This window comes from Phaenicophaeus curvirostris, chromosome 3 (assembly GCF_032191515.1).
Source record: "Phaenicophaeus curvirostris isolate KB17595 chromosome 3, BPBGC_Pcur_1.0, whole genome shotgun sequence".
In the NCBI taxonomy this organism is placed as follows: Eukaryota; Metazoa; Chordata; class Aves; order Cuculiformes; family Cuculidae; genus Phaenicophaeus; species Phaenicophaeus curvirostris.
The window spans coordinates 87332074-87352177 of NC_091394.1; the positions used below are offsets into that span (position 1 = coordinate 87332074).

Consider the following 20104-nt stretch of genomic DNA (forward strand, 5'->3'; position numbering starts at 1 on the left):
GCCTCATTCTACTTCTCTGGGTGTGCTCCTGCACCTCTAAATGCTTTTCTTGTATTGAGGTGCCCAAAACTGAACACAGGATTTGAGGTGCAGCCTTGCCAGCACTGAGTACAGGGGGACAATTGCTTCCCTACTCCTGCTGGCCACATCACTTAGAATCATAGAATCATAGAACAGCTTGGGTTGGAAAGGACTTGAAAAATCATCTAGTTCCAACCCCTCTGCCATGGGCAGGGACACGTCCCACTAGATGAGGCTGCCCAAGGCCCCACCCAACCTGGCCCTGAACACCTCCAGGGATGGAGGATCCACAACTTCCTTGGGCAACCTGTTCCAGTGTCTTACCACTCCCATGGTTAAGAAATTCTTTCTTATCTCTAGTCTGAATCTGCCCTTCTCCAATTTACACCCATTGCCCCTAGTCCTATCACTACAAGGCTTTGTAAACCATGTTGCCCTTCTGATACAAGCCAGAATTTGAAATCTCCTCAGGCTGCAGGTCAGGGCAGCCCCCCAGGAGTGACCAGCACAGGGACCAGCGCCGCTGGCCCTTCGCCCTTTGAGCTGCTCTCCTTTCTGTCCCTCGCAGCCGGGAGGGAGCGGAACGGAGCCAGGAGCCGCGCGGGGTCCCGCCCGCTGCGCTCAGCATCCCTCTCGGGCACCCGCGGCCCTCGCAGCGCGCATCCCGTCACCATGGCAACTCCCGCCCCGCCCTCCTCCCGTCGTCACATCGCCCTAGGAGCCCGTCGAGCGCGAGCCCCGCCCCCCCGCGCTCTGATTGGCCGCCGGGCCATAGCGCCATCTCGGCCTAGCGCCGCCGATTGGCCGGCTGCCGCTGAGGCACGGGGCGCGCGGTGCCGAGGGGGCGGGGCAACCGGCGTCTCATTTGCATAGCCCCGCCCCCTCCGGCGTGTGCGCGCTCCCCCCCCATCACCCCGTCCCCACCTTAGCGCTCGAGTCCGGGGAGCCGGGCGGGAGGAGGCAGAGGAGGACGGCCCCAGGCAGCGCGGCCCCAGGCAGCGCGGCATCCTCTCTCGGGTCGGCGGGGCGCAGGCAGAGCATCCCCTCGCGGCGGGGAGGGAGCCCCGGGGCTGCCCCGGCGCATCGCGGCTCCTTGAGGTGCGGGGCCCAGCTCGGCGGCTTCGAGAACACCTTGTAGATTGATTTATTTTTTTTTTGGCTTTTTTTTTAAACCGTCTCTGGCAGCCGGCGACGTTCGGGTTGTTCCTCTACAGGGTCCTCCGGAACACCTTGTTTTTCCATTGAGATCTCCCTCCCTTCCCTCGCACAGGACGCCTTTGCGTTTCTTTACCCCTATTTCTTGGTCCCTTGCGCATAACCCTGCTTTGGGGCAGCATCTGTGGACGGGAAAGCTTCGGAGGAGGCAGCCAGGACCGGTGAGCAGTCTCCTCGCGATGTGGACCTTTCTGGGTATCGCCTCCTTCATCTACGTCTATAAGAAGTGCGGAGACCTCATGACTTACGCCAATAAGGAGGTGCTGCTCTCCGTGCTCGTGTTCTTCTCCCTCGGCTTGCTGCTGTCCTACAGGTACCGCTTCAGGGGGCCCAAGCAGCAACAGCAGCAGCAGCGAAAGACCCACCCGGGGATGCTCTCTGATGTTCTCTCAACTTTACCTCTCGTTGGCTTCTTCTGGGCCAAACCCGCCCCGGGATCTCAACAAGTCAAGCAACCCAAATCCAGAAAGGTAGGTTCAGCACGTGGGATGCAGCGTGCTGCTGCTGTTCCCTCTGTCCTAGTGAGGGAAGGATATCAAGAAAGGGTTGGAGAGGGTTTGTCATTAGAAGCCGGATTGGTTATGTTTTCCATTAGTTTTGAATGGCAGAAGAAATGGTGAAACTTACCTAAGCGATAGACCAGGGGTTTTGTAGAGTCGAATCAAATGTGTTTCAAGACAGAATTGTAGTTAAGGATTATTATTCTAGCAGAAAAGCATCTTCAATTGCCAGTCTGTTGTAGAGATGAAGGGATGGAGCATCTCTTCTCTGAGGAGAGACTGAGAACCCTGTGGTTGTCCAGCCTGGAGGACAGAAGGCTCGGGGAGGGTCTCATCGGTGTATAAAAACACCTGAAGGGAGCGTGTGAAGAGGATGGTGCCAGGCTCTAACATGAGGTGGCCACTGGCAGGACCAGAGGCAAGGGGCAGAAATTGAAACACATGACATTTGGAACAGATTTTTACTGTGAGGGTGACTGAGCACTGGCACAGATTGCCCGGAGGGGTGGTGGAGTCTCCATCCTTGGAGATTTTCAAAACCCAAATGGACATGGTCCTGGGCAGCCTGCTTCAACTGACCCTGCTTGGGAGGGATCTTGGGACCAGATGACCTCCAGAGGGCCCTTCCAACCTCAGCCATCCTGTGATCAGCTTCCTTATACTTCTGTATGAAACACATCTGTTTATACAACTGCAGGTAAGACTTATTTGGAAATTATTGCAAAACTATTGCTTGTACAATAGCTACAGGACCTGAGCTCAGCCCAGCAGTCTGAGCCCAGCCATAATACTTGCTATGAGGCCATGGAGAGAGCTGTATGTGAGGCTGGAGCTTAGCTGGAGTCCTGCCATCTAAGGCTACCTACTGGACATGCATGTTCAGTACATCTGTTTGGCTGCTTTCCTATGTACTTCTCGGCATTTTCAGCCAGACACTGACCTCTTGCACAAAACACTTGAAACTTTTTTTGTCTGCAAGTCAAAAGTTTTGGATTTTTATTTTGTTTTTCTGGTAAAGCCTACCCTTACTCAAATTTCTTGTGTTATGTGAATTCTTAGAATAATGGAATCATAGAATGGTTTGGGTTGGAAGAGACCTTAAAGATCATCCAGTTCCAGCCCCCCTGTCGTAGGCAGGCTTACCTTTCATTAGACCAGGTTGCTCCAAGACCCATCCAGCCTGGCTTTTAACACTTCCAGGGATGGGGCATCCACAACTACTCTGGGCACCCTGTTCCAATGCCTCACCACCCTCACAGTAAAAAATGTCTTCCTCATATCTGATCTAAATCTAGCTTATTTCAGGCTAAAACCATTCCCCCATATCCTATCGCTACATGCCCTTGTAATAAGTCCCTCCCCAGCTTTCTTTTAGGCCCCCTTTAGGTACTGAAAGGCTGTTGTAAAGTCTCCTCAGAGACTTCTCTTCTCCACACTGAACAACCTCATCTCTCTCAGCCTGTCTTCAAGTGCTCCATCCACCTTATAATCTTCATAGCCCTCCTCTGGATTCACTTCAAGAGGTCCATAACCTTCTTATACTGGGGACTCCAAAGCTGAGCACAGTACTCCAGGTGAAGTCTCATGAGAACAGAGTAGAGGGGCAGTATCACCTGCTGGTCACGCTTCTTTTGATGCATCCCAGTCTGTGACTGGCTTTTTGAGCTGCAGGTGCACATTGCTGACTCCTGTTGAGCTTCACAACCAACACCCCGAAGCGCTTCTCTTTAGGGCTGCTCTCAATCCATGGTCTGCACAGACTGTATTTGTGCTTGGGATTGCCTGATCCTGGTGCAGGACCTTGCACTTGGCCTTGTTGAACTTCATGTGGTTAACACAGGCTGACCTGGCGAGTCTGTCAGGGTCTCTCTGGATGGCATCCCTTCCCTACAGCGTGTTATCTGCACCACACAGCTTGTTGTCAGCAAACTTGCTGAGGGTGCGCTCAATCCCACCGTACTTGTCTGCAACAAAGCTGTTAAGCACTGACAGTGCCAATACCCTTGAGGAATGCCTTTATCCCCTGAGTGGTTCGTCCATCAAATCCATGTCTCTCCATTTCAGAGACAAGAATGTTGTATAGAACAGTGTCAAACGCTTTGCACACCCTCAGTGTGTTGGAGGTATAAACATGACACTATGCCAACAGAAATCTTGTTGTCAGTGTTGTTGTGGGTATTTGTTTCTTTGATGCAATCGTATTTTTACCACTGTCAGCACTGTAGAGCTGAGGCATTTGTGAAAGAGTGAATTGGACTCTATTCTACCAGCTGGAGAAATGCCTTGCAGGTTTGCAATGGAATTGCCCTTACAGCATTTTTTCACTTTGTAGTTTGTGATTAGATGCTCTTTGAAGGGTACTATGACATAGCTGGTGTTCAGATGCCAGTTTGTGTGTTAACTGATGTGTAATCTGATGTATGTCAATTCTTAACGGTTTTAAATGCAGGTGAATGGTAATTTTGCCTATAGTTTTGACTGTCTGAGTTTTCATTTCAGGACCACTTCTTTATAATGTTTCCCAGGTAGCTGCCTCTGCTGACACTTCTCCATGCAGAGTATTACTGTAACCTGTTATTTTGGTAGGTAGGTTCACTTACAGTAAAATTAAAGAGAAGTACATTTTCCAGTAAACCTGGTAAATTCTTCATTGCAAAGTGCTCTGGCCTCTGTGTAGTAGGGACTCACTGGTATGAAGGCATGGGTGTGTTACTTTATAAATGAAGAATATGGGACAGCCTTGGCTTACTGCCTTTTTTAGGAACTTGACTTTCAGTCTCTCTGAGGCAGTGTTAGTGGTTTGTCTTTGATCAGCAGGGTGATTTTAAGCAAGGATCTTGATTTTGTTCGAAGAGGGTGTTGTTTTTCCTTTTCTGTTTGTTCTGTTTTAATTGGATTGTAGAGGTTGTAGAGAGATTTCATTTTGGACCAAACTAAATTGGAAGATGTGCTCTCAGTCCTCTGGCTCCAAGTGGAACTAGTCTAAAGTCGGCCCTCTGACAAGATTATGGTACAGATACATCAGCACATGTAACTTTGTTGGCTTTCTTTTCTCGAGGATAACACAGAAGCAGACGTCTGTGATGTGCATCTGACAGAGACTGCTCCAAACGCAACAGCATCACCCCAATATGATCCAGAAATCATCATTGTTGGATCAGGCGTACTTGGTTCTTCTTTGGCCACAGTGCTCTCCAGAGATGGAAGAAAGGTGACTGTGATAGAGAGGGATCTGAAAGAACCTGATAGGATAGTTGGAGAGTTGTTGCAACCTGGAGGTTTTAATGCACTTAGAGACTTGGGTCTTGAAGGTGAGTGCATTTCAAAATGTGAATAGTATCTGTAATGCAGCAGCTGCTACACTCAATGTTTTTAGAAAAAGCATGCCTACAGGGACAATGAAGAAATACAGTATCTACCTTTAATATTTGAATTAAAATTGCTTGTGTATTTCCAGTATGCCATTTTGAAAATATTCATCCTTCAACGCGTGTTTTGATTAAGAAAATTGGACTCTATATAAAGAAATTCTTTTCATACACAATTAAGCTTCCTTAACAACATTTTTAACTCATCTGTTTGCTTATATTTTGCAGATACAGTAGAAGGTATTGATTCACAAATGGTAAATGGTTACATAATTCATGATATAGAGAGCAACTCAGAGGTTGAAATTCCTTATCCAACATCTGAGGATGGCCGTGTGGTGAGTGGAAGATCTTTTCATCATGGCCAGTTCATCATGGGTCTCCGAAAGGCAGCCATGGCGGAGCCTAAGTAAGTCACTTTGTGAACAGCACAGTTGAAATACAGAGATTCAGAAGCACTGTTCCCAGCATCCATGAGATTCCTTAACCTTTTCAGTCTGTCCCAATGAACAAGACTGAGAAAATGTAACAGTTATAGTTACTTCTTCTGTTTTCTGTAGACATGTTCATGAGTTGCATATACATCATACATTACTCTTTGGGACAAGTTAATCTTTAAACTATGGGAATATGGGCTTTAAATATTAGACAAGCTACTGGCCCACCTGTGTAAAAGAACAGGTCAAGGGTAGAGGACTGATATCTCCTACTGATTCTTGGGTTTGACATTTTGCCAGAAGATGCGACATCTTCTCAGTGAGCAGCGTGTAGAATCTCTTTGTTCGAGAAGGCTGAGAGAATTGGGATTGTTCAGCCTGGAGAAGAGAAGGCTCCAGGGAGACCTTATTGCAGCTTTCCAGTACTTAAAGAGGGCTTATAAGATAAATGGAGACAGGTGTTTTAGCAGGGCTGTTGCAATTGTGCAAGGGTAATGATTTTAAACGAGAAGAAGGGAGATTCATATGAGATATAAGGAAGAAATTTTTTTTACGAACAGCGTGGTGAAACACTAGAACAGGTTGCCCAGAGAGGTGGTAGATGCCCCTTCCATGGAAGCATTCAAGGTCAGGCTGGACAGGTCTCTGAGCAACTGGATCTAGTTGGACATGTCCTTTTTTACTGCAGGGAGGTTGAACTAAATAACCTTTAAGGGTCCCTTCCAACCCAACCATTCTATGGTTCTAAGAAATGTGTGGCAAATTGGGTATAATTTCTTAGAATCATAGAATAGTTTGGGTTGGAAGGGACCTTGAATGGTCATCTAGCTGAACGCTCCTGCAATAAGCAGGGCTATGTATTTTTTCCACTGATATTATCTCTGATGGCAGAAATCAAGCTTCTTTTGCATGTTGTTCTGCTCTTTCTGATAACAAGAAGTCAAGCAAAATGACTAGAACAAAGTGCTAAAGGGAAGTAGCTCTTTCCAGTTATTAACTTATGGTTTTCAGAATTTTGAAGACCCCTTTCTTCTCTTCCTAATGAAAAAAAATAGTGTTTGGTGATTCCTCTGTAACTGACTTCTGTCTTTTATTCTAGAGACAAGAGGGAAACTTTTATTGAAACAAATTGATTCTAGCTGTTGTTTTCTGTGGGATATTTTTCTGTTTTGTGAGTACTACAATATGAATTACTAGAAATAGCACTAAAAGACTGCAGCTTTAGTAGACTTGAAATTAATAACAACCGTGTTTACAGGCTACAAAAGCTAAAGTCTTCTCGTTTATGCTTCAAGTTCAGTGAAATTTGGGCACCTCTTTGCTCAACTTGTGGGGAAAACTCCAGTAGCTGTACAGTTTTTGAAGCAGAAACAAAAGCTAATGTTTGTAACTTGAATTCAATTCTTTCCCCTTTTTCCACAGTGTCTTTAATGTTCATTTTGTGCATGTTTGCTTTCCATTTTAATTGTAGCATAGAAAACTGCATGTTTAGTTAAGGTGCAGTTCTTGATTAAGAGATCAAGGACTCGTACTATGAGGATTTGTCTTTCATCTCAAAGCTTGTGAAAATATAGGGGATAATAATTAGGGATTAATATATCTTCTTTATAAGTACTAGGCAATATGAACTTATTTCAGTTGAGTAAAACTAATTTTGCTGAGGAAGGAAGTAGGGCATCATCAGCTGATTGTTTTTATAATAGGTGAGAACCTCAAACAGAAGCAAGCACTTAAATAAATAACTGAAATGACAACTATAAAAGAAATCCAAAGCCAATAGAATCTGCATGAATTATCCACCATGACTTATCCATAGCACCTGATGTGTTGCTGCACTCCCTTGCTGTTGAAACTTCTGTTAGAGTGCTTAAGCATAAACCATATTTTGATAAGAGCCAACCTGCCTGTTGCCTGGCAAAGTAAGCCAGTCATGATCTACTCTAAATTTCTGTGCTGGCTGACATGTAGAGAAGACATGAATTCAATTGATCACGTTCCCTCTGAGAGCCTAAAATATCCAGCTGTTTTATTCTCATGTGGACCTTTAGCTCATTTCTTGAAGTTGTGGAATTCATATAATGGTTTGGGTTAGAAAGGACCTTAAGGATCATCCCCAACTCCTCTGCCATAGGCAGGGACACCTCCCACCATACCAGGCTGCTCAAGGCCCCATCCAGCCTGACCTGAAATGCTTCCAAGGAGGAGGCATCCATGACTTCCCTGGGCAACCTGTGCCAGTGCCTCCCCACCCTCAGCATGAAGGATTTCTTCCTAATATCTAATCTAAATCTTCCTTCTTCCAGTTTAAAGCCATTTCCTCTGTTCTATCACTATATGCCCTTGTAACAAGTCTCTCTCCAGTTTTCTTGTAGCCCCCCTTCAGGTGCTAGAAGGCCACTCTAAGGTCTCCCTGGAGCCTTTGCTTCTCCAGTCAGAACAACCCCAACTCTCTCAGCCTGTCCTCATAGCAGAGGTGCTCCAGCCCTGATCTTTGTAGCCCTCTTCTGGACCTGTTCCAGCAGTTCATATCCTTCTTATGTTGAGGATTCCAGAACTAGACACACGACTCCAGGTGGGGCCTCATGAGAGTGTAGTAGAGGGGGAGAGTCACCTCCCTCAACCTGCTGGCCACGTTTCTTTTGATGCAGCCCAGGATACAATTGGCCTTCTGGGCAGCGAGCACACATTGCCGGCTCATGTCGAGCTTCTTATCAATCAGCACCCCCAAGTCCTTCTCCAGGGCTACTCTCAATCACGTCGTCCCCCATCCTGTATTCAAACTGTGGATTGTCCTGACCCAGGTGTAGTACCTTGCACTTGGCCTTGTTGAACCTCATGAGGTTCGCCCAGATTTACTTCTCCAGTCTGTCCAGGTCCCTCTGGATGACATCCCGTCCTTATGGTGTGACAACTACACCACTCAGCTTGGTGTCCTCTGTAAACTTGCAGAGGGTGCACTCAATCTCACAGTCTATATAGTTGATGAAAATATTAAACAGCGCTGGTCCCAGTACGGACCCCTAAGGGACACCACTTGTTGCAGATCTCCATCTGGATATTGAACCTTTGACTGCTACTCTCTGAATGCAACCATCCAACCAATTCCTTATCAACCAAACAGTCCACCCATCAAATCCTTATCTCTCCAATTTAGAGAAAAGGATGTTGTGAGAGACTGTGTCAAAGGCTTTACAGAAGTCCAGATAGATCACCATTGCTTCTCTTATGTCCACCGATGTGGTCACCTCATCATAGAAAGCCAGTGGGTGGTGAGGCAGGACTTTCCTCTGGATATGAAAATATTTTTGAGGGAGGGAGTGTCCATTTCAAGCTGCTAAGTCTGAACTGCTGATGTTACGTCTAGCAACTCAGACCCAACAAGGGATTTAAATTTACATTTACAGAGATTTAATTTGTGAACATTAAATAGCTGTAGTTGGGAGGTAGAAGTAAGAGATACTCAGTTCAAGGTCTGAACATAAGCATTAGCAGAACTTCAAAAGTATAAATAGCAAAAAAATCCCGCACCAAAAAGTGTATTCTGAATTCCTGAGGTGAAAAGCTAGATGTCCCTGTCCTGAAAAGGTTAGATTATTTTGGAGTTCTCTGAGAATTAGGTACCTCATTTTTATCTAGTGCACATTAAGTGTTGAAGGGCTACTTTGGATCTTGCTCCTGAATTCTGCTTGGAGTTAGGTCTCGCCTGCCCCATCAGCATTCCCTACCATTTAGCAGGAATGACTCAGTTCACTGCCTGAAATCTGAGCGTTATGACAAACTCCTCTCTGCATCTCTTGTATGGCCTTGGAGCACCTGAAGCACAACAGGGAATTCTGTTGAGTGGCAAGGTGTTCAACGTAAGCGCTACAGTTTTAGAATATTCTGAAGTATCAAACCAAGTGGTAGTGTTGAACTGAAAACAGTGACAAGCACTTTATGGCATTTAATGTGGTTTCTGGAAGTGGTCAAGAACGCATCTTTAAAATTTAAACAAACTGTTAAGTGTTGGCAGAGACAAGATTAGTGAATATCTGTTTTTCCTTCTGTGCTTAGTGCCATGAAATGTTGGAATCATCAATCCTCTTACATTCTGTTCTAATCCCTCTATTTTATTTCAGTGCAAAATTCATTGAGGGGACTGTGTTACAGTTGCTTGAGGAAGATGACTGTGTCGTGGGTGTTCAGTACAGGGACAAAGAAACTGGAGGTATTAAGGTAAGACAGTTTTCTCTAACAGTCTTTGTTAAACTTCTGAGAAAATTGAGGGTTGGTTTTTGTGTGTATATAATTTTTTAAAAACCTCTGCTTTGGAGCACTGGTACAGAAATAGCAGTTATTAAGAAAGTGAAAGCTGTAATAGAGGGAGATTAAATTCTAGTGGATACAGTGCTGGCATTGGGAATATTTTTTATAACTTCTTGTGGAGAATTGAATTCGTTATTTATTTCAACATTCTTATGTCTGTAGTTTAAAATACTTTGAGAGTTATTAGTGGAAAAAAGCAATATATTAAGATTTGTGCTTTGCCTGTGTGTAATGATCTGCATTTCCACATAGACTTCCACCATCGATTAAGGTGTCTGAAAATAAGAATATAGGTGCCCATTTACAGAGATAGCTCTGTCCAGTCATTTCTTGGATCACAGAAAGAGTTCTGGCCTATTTTAATTGTGCCACTGACTTTAAATTAATGTTTGTTGCCTCAACTAATGCTAAACTGCTGGCTAAATGCTGTGAAACTGTGTGAACTTCTAATAAAAAGTTTAGGAAAGTTGTGGATATACTGCTTCTTCTCTAGAAAAGCCAAATTTCTAATCTCCTTCTTTGCTGACTTTAAAATTCCTTTGCTGCCTAAAGTTACGTAGTCAATATGCTCAGATGTGCTCTGATGGGGAAGATAGGAATCGCCTGTCTATGCTCCGCTGCCTCCATGCAAGACTGAGAAAGTTCCTGAGCAGCTGGAAGATACTGCTCTGAGCATTACTAACAAGCTCTCTCATCTTTAGGTCATTTAGAAATTGGAATGGTGGTATCATACCATGTGTAAGAGAGCTTTTTAAAAGTACTTGCCCAAGATGTCGCAGTTAGCTGGTTTTAGACCCTCCTCAGGCAAATGGCATTTCAGCCCACTTGATGTTCAAGTGTTTTAAGTAGGAAGCTGTAAGAGAGTTGAGTGAAAACATCCTTGGTCATTCTTGAGGTAGCTGGAGGAGCTGGGGGTTCCAAGTCCTGTTCCTTTGGTCTGTCTTACGTATCATGTAAAATGAATAACAGCGTATTAGGAAATCCACGGTAGTAGAATAAGTTATTGAAACACACACTGTTACTGGAAAGGCGGAGAGTTTTTGTGAGGTCATTTCAGGTTTGTTTTTTTCCCCAAATCAGATTGTCTTTTAGCATCCAGCAATGTTAAAGGGGTTTTTTGTTTTGATTGGGGAGTGGAGGGAAAGGATTTTTTTACTGTGAGGGTGGTGAGGCACTGGCACAGGCTGCCCAGGGAAGTCATGGATGCCCCATCCGTGGAGGTGTTCAAGGCCAGGTTGGATGAGGCTTTGAGCAACCTGATCCAGCAGAAAGTGTCCATGCCCATGGCAGAGATGTTGGAACTGGATGATCTTTGAGGTCCCTCCCAACCAACCTAAACCATTGGATGATTCTGTGATTTTGGTTGGAGATTTTTTTAAGCTTTATGCATTTATGGATGATGTTGTAATTTTAAGTCTAATTTATTTGACCAGCAGTCAGGTGATCAGTGTTTTACCCTGTATCTTTCTTGAGAGCATGGATGTTGTTCTTAAGTCTTTGGATTTCCTATGTGTGTGATGGGGATAAACAAATTCATGTTTTGCTCTGAATGCTGCAGTTCCGTGGCTGGAAAGACCTGTTTCATTTGCTGGCCTGGATCTTTGACTTTAGAAATCCAGTGGAAGAAACTTCCACTAAATATTTCTAAACTGTGCTTCCCAACCTGTTACTTTTTACAGCTGGGAAGCTACTTAGGGAAAAAAACCCAAAACCCAAACCCAAAGCCAGTTTACATTCCCTAGCCTGCTTTCATAAAGAAAAGAGGCTGATTGATGTTGTGTGCCTGTGTTTTTCTGTTCTCTCCATACCTATTATCTTCCACATTGTCTTTGAGATTTTTATTCTGTTAGATGAGGTTCAAATTAACCAGTATGCTAGAAGTCAACTTATAAAATTTATCAAGACCAGGCAACTGAAGACTAGAGTTCTTAGTATGCTGTCTGTGGGAAAACGGTAGCTTGAACGTTCAGATCATCAGACACCAGGGAACCCATGTGGGCAGGTGACCTTGCTGTAATCACAGGAATAATTAGAGCTTGCAATCTGAGACAGGAATCAATAGGAAAGAGATTTTGGTAGCTCTTCTCAGGAAGCTCACTTCTCTAAGTTCAGACATTATAAATGGTTATTATTTTACTCAGCTCTACTCTAATATCATTTTGTCCGACTTCCCTTCACACATCTCCTTTCCAGAGACAAAGAAAGACATCGAGGTGTCAGATATCCAATATAAGTACATATATTCGCACCTCGAATCCTGTGTTCAGTTCTGGGCCCCTCACCACAAGAAGGGTGTTGAGGCTCTGGAGCGTGTCCAGAGAAGAGCGACAAAGCTGGTGAGGGGGCTGGAGAACAGGTCTTAACGAGGAGCGACTGAGAGAGCTGGGGTTGTTTAGCCTGGAGAAGAGGAGGGTGAGGGGAGACCTTATTGCTCTCTACAACTACCTGAAGGGAGGTTGTGGAGAGGAGGGTGCTGGCCTCTTCTCCCAAGTAACAGGGTTCAGGACGAGAGGGAAGGGCCTCAAGCTCCGCCAGGGGAGGTTCAGGCTCGACATAAGGAAAAAATTCTTCACTGAAAGGGTCATTAGGCAATGGAACGGTCTGCCCAGGGAGGTGGTTGACTCACCTTCCCTGGAGGTGTTTAAGGTGCGGGTGGATGAGGTACTGAGGGGCATGGTTTAGAGATTGGTGGGAATGGTAGGACTCGATGATCTGGTGGGTCTCTTCCGACCTGATGATTCTATGATTCTATGTGTGACACAAGTGGCTGAGTCCACTCCTGCGCAGGACAGAACCGCTCATAGAGGAGCCCATGCAAAATCCTGGCTCACTGGATGCTTCCTTCCAATAGAAAAATATTTTTCAGGAGTACTAATGAAACATGGCATGCTTTTTTGCCTTGTTACATCCTGAAGGCTTAAAAGGAAAACTTTTTTTTCTGCTCACACCAAACGTATGAGATTATTGAATGCCAAGGAATAATGGTCAAATTATAAATCTATAGTTATTTGTGGTTAAATTACTGAATATACTGCCATTAAGAAAGCTGTAAGTAGAAGGAAACATCCGCTTCTAAATGCTTTCTAGTATAATGTTATATTGCCGTAGCAGTAAAATGCTTAAAAATATATTTTAGTAATCAGAATGATTTGTTTATGTTAGAGGGCAGTGTATGTGCTGAACATTAGGAATTTATGCATGCATTCAGGCTGAATTTAATCAGTTTACTCAGATTTTATTTTCGTTTTTCTTTTATCTATATACGCTATTTGTTCTTATAGTTCCTAAATATGCTAGGAACTGCTCGGAGTCCACTGTCTGATCTTTTAAAGAGGGTCTTAGTATGCTTACTGCATTTCAGTTTGTTACACTTTGGTTTGGTTTTGTTTAGTTGCTTAGGCATGGTTCTTTAATTTAAAATTTCTTCTTTGTTTTCTTTTTTCTCTTGAAGAGCATATGGGCTGAGAGGAGCAATTACACTACTTTCTTGTCTTTTTTTTATCCTACACAGTCCCCATAACTATTTTTTTTGTGAATGCACCTCTGAAAAAGCTGAAGTATATATTGTTAGATCAACTTTTAGGGGAAATAGTGTTAAATATGACTATGAGGAGGATAACAAATACTGTTTTTCTTAATACATGTATTATAAAAATGGCCTGTGATCCTCTTGTGTTTGTTGTTCTGTAGAACGTCATAATGTATGAAAATGAGAGAGTCGGGGTTGTTTCCCCCTGTTCTGAAGCAAGATTGAAAATGTCACATCTTTATTTTTTCTTTATGCTGCAGGAACTTCATGCACCTCTTACTGTTGTAGCTGATGGACTTTTCTCCAAGTTTAGAAAAACCTTGGTCTCCAACAAAGTTACTGTTTCGTCCCATTTTGTTGGTTGCATTTTGAAGGTAACTTTTACATATAATGCTATGTAAGCTGGTATTCTCCTGCTTCTTAATGTGGGTCTGCATTTCACTGAATATATTGTTTATTTTTTTTCCAACAGAATCAATTAGAACTTTAAGTTTGGTTTTTTTTAGAAGTGGATATTGTTAAAAGTTAGATATGCTTTTAGGAGTGGCATGTAGTATTATCTTAAACATACAGCTGAACAAGGGAGGGTTTAAAAACATCTGGACTAAGATTCAGCATTGCTAGTTTAAGATGAGCATTGCAATTCAGTAGGCTGGCTCATAGAAAATTCAGGTTTTTTTTAAGAATAACAGGTTCAGCATCTCATATAAGGTAGTGCTATGTGCGATATTTATATTTTTATACATATATATCTTACAGAGCACTAGTCTCTGGATTAGAGATAGGCACCATTGTAAAGCTGGAACACAATCTGAAAAATTGTTTCCTTGGATATAGGTGCTTTGACTTATTTGTGTTAAGATATAGGTAGCTAAGATAGTGACACTCACTTTATCACAGTAGTTATGGCATTTGTTCAGGGAGTGGAAATCTTGAGCTTTAGATCATCCTAGGAGCTATGAGTCAAACCACCTATGTTTTATGCTCCAGAAGAATACTCAGACTGTGCTCCTGTCTGAAGGCAGGGAACCTTATCACCAGGTACCTTCAGGACCTATAAACCTGTTTGGTAGCTGGATGGTTGGAGAACCCAGGTAGAAATCCTGGCTGGGTCTTGCCTTCTGTGGCTGCTGCTTTAACAGCAAAAATAATTAAGGGAGAAGGGACCAAAACTATGGAATTTTTACTGTACTTGTAACACTGACTTGGAGGAACTTCAGCACTTTTTGGGTCCCTAAGCCAGTTACCACCCAGTACTCCTGTTTCTCTACTTCTGGATACTTGTTTAAGACCTATTTAGATAGGACCCTATGAGTTGGTATCTCCATGTAGTTGTTTACAGATTAGTGTGTTTCATTCCCTCCCACTGCTTTCTTTATGAGAAGAAAACAAAATGATCTTATGGAAAACTATTACATTGATTGCATTACAGGTTTTCAATAGCATGTATTAAATATTAGTGAGGTATTCAAATGAAGTGTATAACCTGATGTATATTCTAGTAAATATTAAAACATATTAATATTAAATATTAAAACATAGTAAAAGAATTGTAATTTTAAGTTCAGAACTTGCTTTTTAAAAATGTATTCATTTAAAAAGAAAACTACACAAACTTAATCTGATATTGGATTTTATTTCAAAGTATTTCAGAAAATGCTTTTGTATAGCTGAAGTTTCATATCCTTTCATAATTCAGTCTCAATCTTTCTGCTCATATCTTTTCTTTTTAAGGATGCACCACAGTTTAAAGCTAATTATGCTGAACTTGTTTTAGCTAAAACTAGTCCAGTCCTAGTCTATCAGATTTCTTCAACTGAGACTCGAGTCCTTGTTGATATCCGAGGGGAAATGCCAAAAAATTTAAAGGAATACATGATTGAGAATGTTCATCCACAACTACCTGGTAAGCCTAGAAAGATTTCCATCCATAACTGTCACAATTAAATGTGCCAAAAAAGGCACGTTTCACTGAATCCATCGAACTATGTGGACTTTTTCCACGTGTGCAGTTACTGTTTCAATAATCATTCACCCTTCTTCAATTCCACATCAAAGTAGATTGTTCAGCTCACATCTGTGAGGTTAGCAATTCAGAAGTTTATCTCTTAAGCATATCTCTAAGAAGAGTTTAAAATGGATTGTGTGTGGATTATTTTAGACTCGAAGTAATGTAAGGAAAATATTTTATTATTGCAGATCACTTAAAGGAACAGTTCCTAGTAGCAGTTCAGAATGATCGTTTAAGGACTATGCCAGCCAGCTTCTTGCCTCCTTCAGCCGTAAATAAAAAAGGTGTGTACTATGAAATAAAAGGAGGGAAAAAGGCTTTATAAACCTCTTCTGGGACTTAGGGCTTTGTTGTCATAGACATATATTTTTGTTCAATACAACTGTCTCATAATTCTTCTATGAAAAGTAATATTTTGAAAATGTATGCCTTGGGCATAGTTTAATTGGAATGTTTATATCGACACCAGACTTCAAATCATTGTCTGCTTTACTTTTAAGTTTAAATAATTTGATGTTCAAGCTTAGACAAATGTGCTCTTCTTAAGCAAAACTTGATGAAACAAGGAAAGAAATTAGGGTAAAAAGTGTTTGTGTTCTTTGACACATACATATCCATAGGGGAAAAAATATTTTGACCTTAATCATCTTAAAATTTTTTAGTATGACACTGGGTTTTTTTCCTCCTTTCTTTTTTCTTCTTTAATTTCTAGTGGTTATCCATCTTATTTTCTGATGGGAATGAATTTGTAGTAAATTTGATTTTTAAGAAAATAGGAAGTTTGAATTCTAAGATTATGTAATGGTCATGCAGTATCCCATTAATTCTTTCTCTCCTCTTAGGTGTTCTTCTTTTAGGAGATGCATATAACATAAGACACCCTTTAACTGGTGGAGGAATGAGTGTTGTTTTAAATGATGTTAAGATATGGAGAAGTTTGCTTCAGGATATTCCAGACCTTTATGAAGATTCTGACGTTCTTAAGGTGAAGCTTTATTGTAGATTTATTTTAGGCAGATTTTCTTGCAATTTAATGACAGAGTTTTAAGTTTTGTGCAACTCAGGGACATGTAAGTTATTAGTGAGGCACATGAGTTTTCAGAGGTTTGTATAGATAAGTCATACATTAAGCATTCACCAGGAAGCAGAGCTGTGATTTGTGAGCGCTGTGGCTGTGTGACAAAAGGCAGATTCAAAACTCTGCTTACTGACTTGTTGTGCTTAAGGAGACTGGTGTGCTGTGTCTGGTCAGCATGCTTTGCTAGTATAACCTTGTATTCCTGTATTAGTAGTGTGTTTGTAACTTAGATTTATCTTAAATGGGCTGGGTTTAGACCATTCCATTTGTGTGAGTGGTGCATAGAAAACAGTGAGCTCGTGAATTAAGTTTTTCAAGAGGCATCTCAATGCTCCACTGGCTCTTGACTGCTGCATTAATCTCCCAGTACTAAGTCAGAAGACATACTTCTTTCCTGGGAATCAGCAGCATCAGTATTGATGCTGGGCTTGTTTTCCCAGTGAGATTTAGACCAAAAATTTTGATGAGTAGATAATAAGATTTCTTTTTTTTAACTGCTTTTAATCAGGTTAGTCATATTGTCAGTTGGCTAAATTACAGTTAGAATAATTATAGACTACAAGTAAATGATTCAAAAAGTATATCTGGAAAATGAAAAGCACTTAGAGGACCTCTAAATGTCAGGAAAATACAGGACTTACCTGACCAAATGCAGATACTTACATCTTAGCTAGTCATCTCAACCTTTCGGTCATTTCTGACTTATTCTCAGTCAACAGAAATTTCTGACCTACCCCAGCCACCTACTACAGGATGAGATGAAGCACACCCTGGAACTGCCCTTTTTTCTATATTTAATGTAAGAGGAGCCTAGATAACTGGTGTGACAAGTTTCCAAAATTACGTAATGACCTAGCTTGGAACCAACTAGCATTATTGCTAATTTTCACAAGTGTGACTTTCTGGGAATCCATTGAATGCTCTTCTGTATACACTAATGGAAATATTTTTTTTTCCTTTTTCAGGCAAAAAAAACATTTTATTGGTCAAGAAAAAAATCTCATTCTTTTGTAGTGAATGTTCTTGCCCAGGCACTTTATGAACTCTTTGCTGGCACAGATGGTAAATATACTTTAAAGATAACTTCTGACTAATTAAATGAAAAGATAAATTAAAAGATAACTTGGTAACTAAATAAGCCTGGGTAGGGGATGTGTATGTATGCGAGCATATATACTTAAATCATAGAATCATAGAATCATAGAATAACCAGGTTGGAAGAGACCCACCGGATCATCGAGTCCAACCATTCCTATCAAACACTAAGCCATGTCCCTTAGCACCTCATCCACCCGTGCCTTAAACACCTCCAGGGAAGGTGACTCAACCACCTCCCTGGGCAGCCTCTGCCAGTGCCCAATGACACTTTCTATGAAGAATTTTTTCCTAATGTCCAGACTAAACCTCCCCTGGCGGAGCTTGAGGCCATTCCCTCTTGTCCTGTCCCCCGTCACTTGGGAGAAGAGGCCAGCACCCTCCTCTCTACAACATATGCATATATACATATGCATACAAACACATGGGCATATGCGTGTATTTATATCTGTATATTGATATATATTAAAAATACATCAATCAAAGGATTTTAATGAGTTACTTTCTGTTCTCTGCTTGGTTGTTCAGTTCTAGTGCTGTGTAAACCAAGTTTTCGCAATGTGAGGGCAAACAAAGGGAAAACAGAAGACGCTTGTTCTTACGTCATTTAGTTGAAGAATAAGTAGATATTCTGTAAGACTGTCGTCTACTTAAATGAAACTAGCTCAAGATCCAGCTGAATTTAACAGAACAACAGCTACCAAAGTCCTGGATTTAATATCACTCCTGTGTACGCTAAAAAATGTTTTGGTATGTGTTGAATGTAATTGTTGAGTGATTTTAATTCATTTTGTAGATTCCTTGCACCAGCTAAAGAAAGCCTGTTTCCATTACTTCAGACTCGGTGGAGAATGTGTCGCAGGACCTGTTGGGTTGCTCTCTGTGTAAGTTCAGTGTGCTGGTAATAATTACTGTGAACTGGGTCAAGTGTTGTGAGCCTTTGTGAGGATCTGCTTTACTCCCAGTCTGTCAGGGCTGCACAGGGAGAATGGTTCACATGAGCCTTTATTTTTAGGATCATATTAAAGATTGGGGCTTTAGTAGAAGCTATGTCTTTAAATGCTGACCCATTTTCCTTCATAAAAAATGCTACTAAAAGCTGGAGAGAAGCTAAAATAGGGGACATGGGAGCTTGACTGAGGTACAGGAATCCAGACAAGCAGAGGAGCTGGTAGACGTTTCATGCTTGAATTGACAATAGTGAATGATGAGGTCTTCCATAAAGGAGCATGAGGAACTGGTAAATCAGTAACCATCAGGGTCTTCTGAATTATTCCTCAGAAACTATAAAATGTGCAATAAATCATACTACTCTGAGTATGTGAGAATGTGTGCATTTATATTTGTCCATTTTTGGAATGAGAGCTAGAACTGAATTTGTATTGTTTAGTTGAGATGGCAGGATCAGAGCTGCCTGAGTCAGTGGGGGCATAATCTTGAGTGGAGATCTCTATTTGTAAAATGAAAATTTGTCAGTGCTCTTGATTTTATTTATTTACATGCTTTATCTATTTATTTTTAATACAGGTTATCTCCTAAACCAATGGTACTGATTGGCCACTTCTTTGCTGTGGCACTGTATGCTGTATATTTTTGCTTTAAGTCAGAGTCCTGGATCACGACACCTCGAGCATTTTTCAGTAGTGGAGCTATTCTTTACCGGAGCTGCTCTATAATATTTCCACTTATTTACTCTGAAATGAAGTATTTAGTCTACTAAAATCCAGGAGGAATGAATGGGAGAAGAAAACATGAAAGTCAGGATGCCTTCAAAATCTTTGGACATGTACTATTTAATATTGTATTATGTTTTCTTCTCTTCAAAATGCAATTTCCTTGATAAGGATTTGACTTAATTTTGGTTTTGTGGTTACATACATATATATTATATGTAAATATTCCTTGCTTTGAAATTTAAATTCAAAAAGGAGTTAGCTGTTTACGAGGACCATAATTAAGCATTGGCATGTGGTAGCAATTGCCAGTTTTGTCAGAATTTCATTCATTGCTTTATCCATTGCCGAGTGCACCACTGATATTAATAAACTCAAAAGTGATAACTCTAAACCATAAGCTGCTATTATCCTTCATGCTTTTTTTTCTGCTCAGTAGTTCCATAGACCGTTTCTTCATTACTGTGAAATAGTGTAAGAACATTCTTGATTTGGGTTATTTCATTAGGGTTTGCCTCTTCTTTTTCAGTCGCAGCTGAGACACCAGTCTACTGACACTTAAAAGGACACTGTAAAGGATTTCAGATCTTGAAGTATTTTTTACTTCAGTCACTGTTTCAAGTGCCGTGTTGCTATTCTGAAATCAGTTTTACACCAGAATTAATTTAAATGAGTAATAATCAAGCCGTAGTTACGTTGGCTACTGCATTACACTCAGGTACTGAAAGCACATCTTTCTTAAACTTTCTTCCTATCTCACTTCCTTTTAAAAACAGGGGAGTTGTTTTGGTTTGCTTAGGGTGTGTGCAATCGTAGTTTAACACTGCCACAAACTGAAGCACAGCAACAAACTGGATCCACTGAAACAAATT

The 20104-nt window shown here is 41.6% G+C and overlaps 1 protein-coding gene across 1 annotated transcript; it reads left to right on the forward strand.

Moving 5' to 3' along the window:
• Nucleotides 1-1273: 1273 nt before the first annotated feature.
• Nucleotides 1274-19677, forward strand: SQLE (squalene epoxidase). The gene is made up of 11 exons (XM_069854645.1): nucleotides 1274-1706; nucleotides 4795-5047; nucleotides 5333-5513; nucleotides 9660-9756; nucleotides 13636-13749; nucleotides 15110-15281; nucleotides 15575-15670; nucleotides 16229-16371; nucleotides 17430-17526; nucleotides 18356-18443; nucleotides 19087-19677. Exons 1-11 carry the CDS (start codon nucleotides 1416-1418, stop codon nucleotides 19277-19279), a joined length of 1725 nt encoding a protein of 574 aa, XP_069710746.1. The 5' UTR covers nucleotides 1274-1415; the 3' UTR covers nucleotides 19280-19677.
• The last annotated feature ends 427 nt before the right edge of the window (nucleotides 19678-20104 follow it).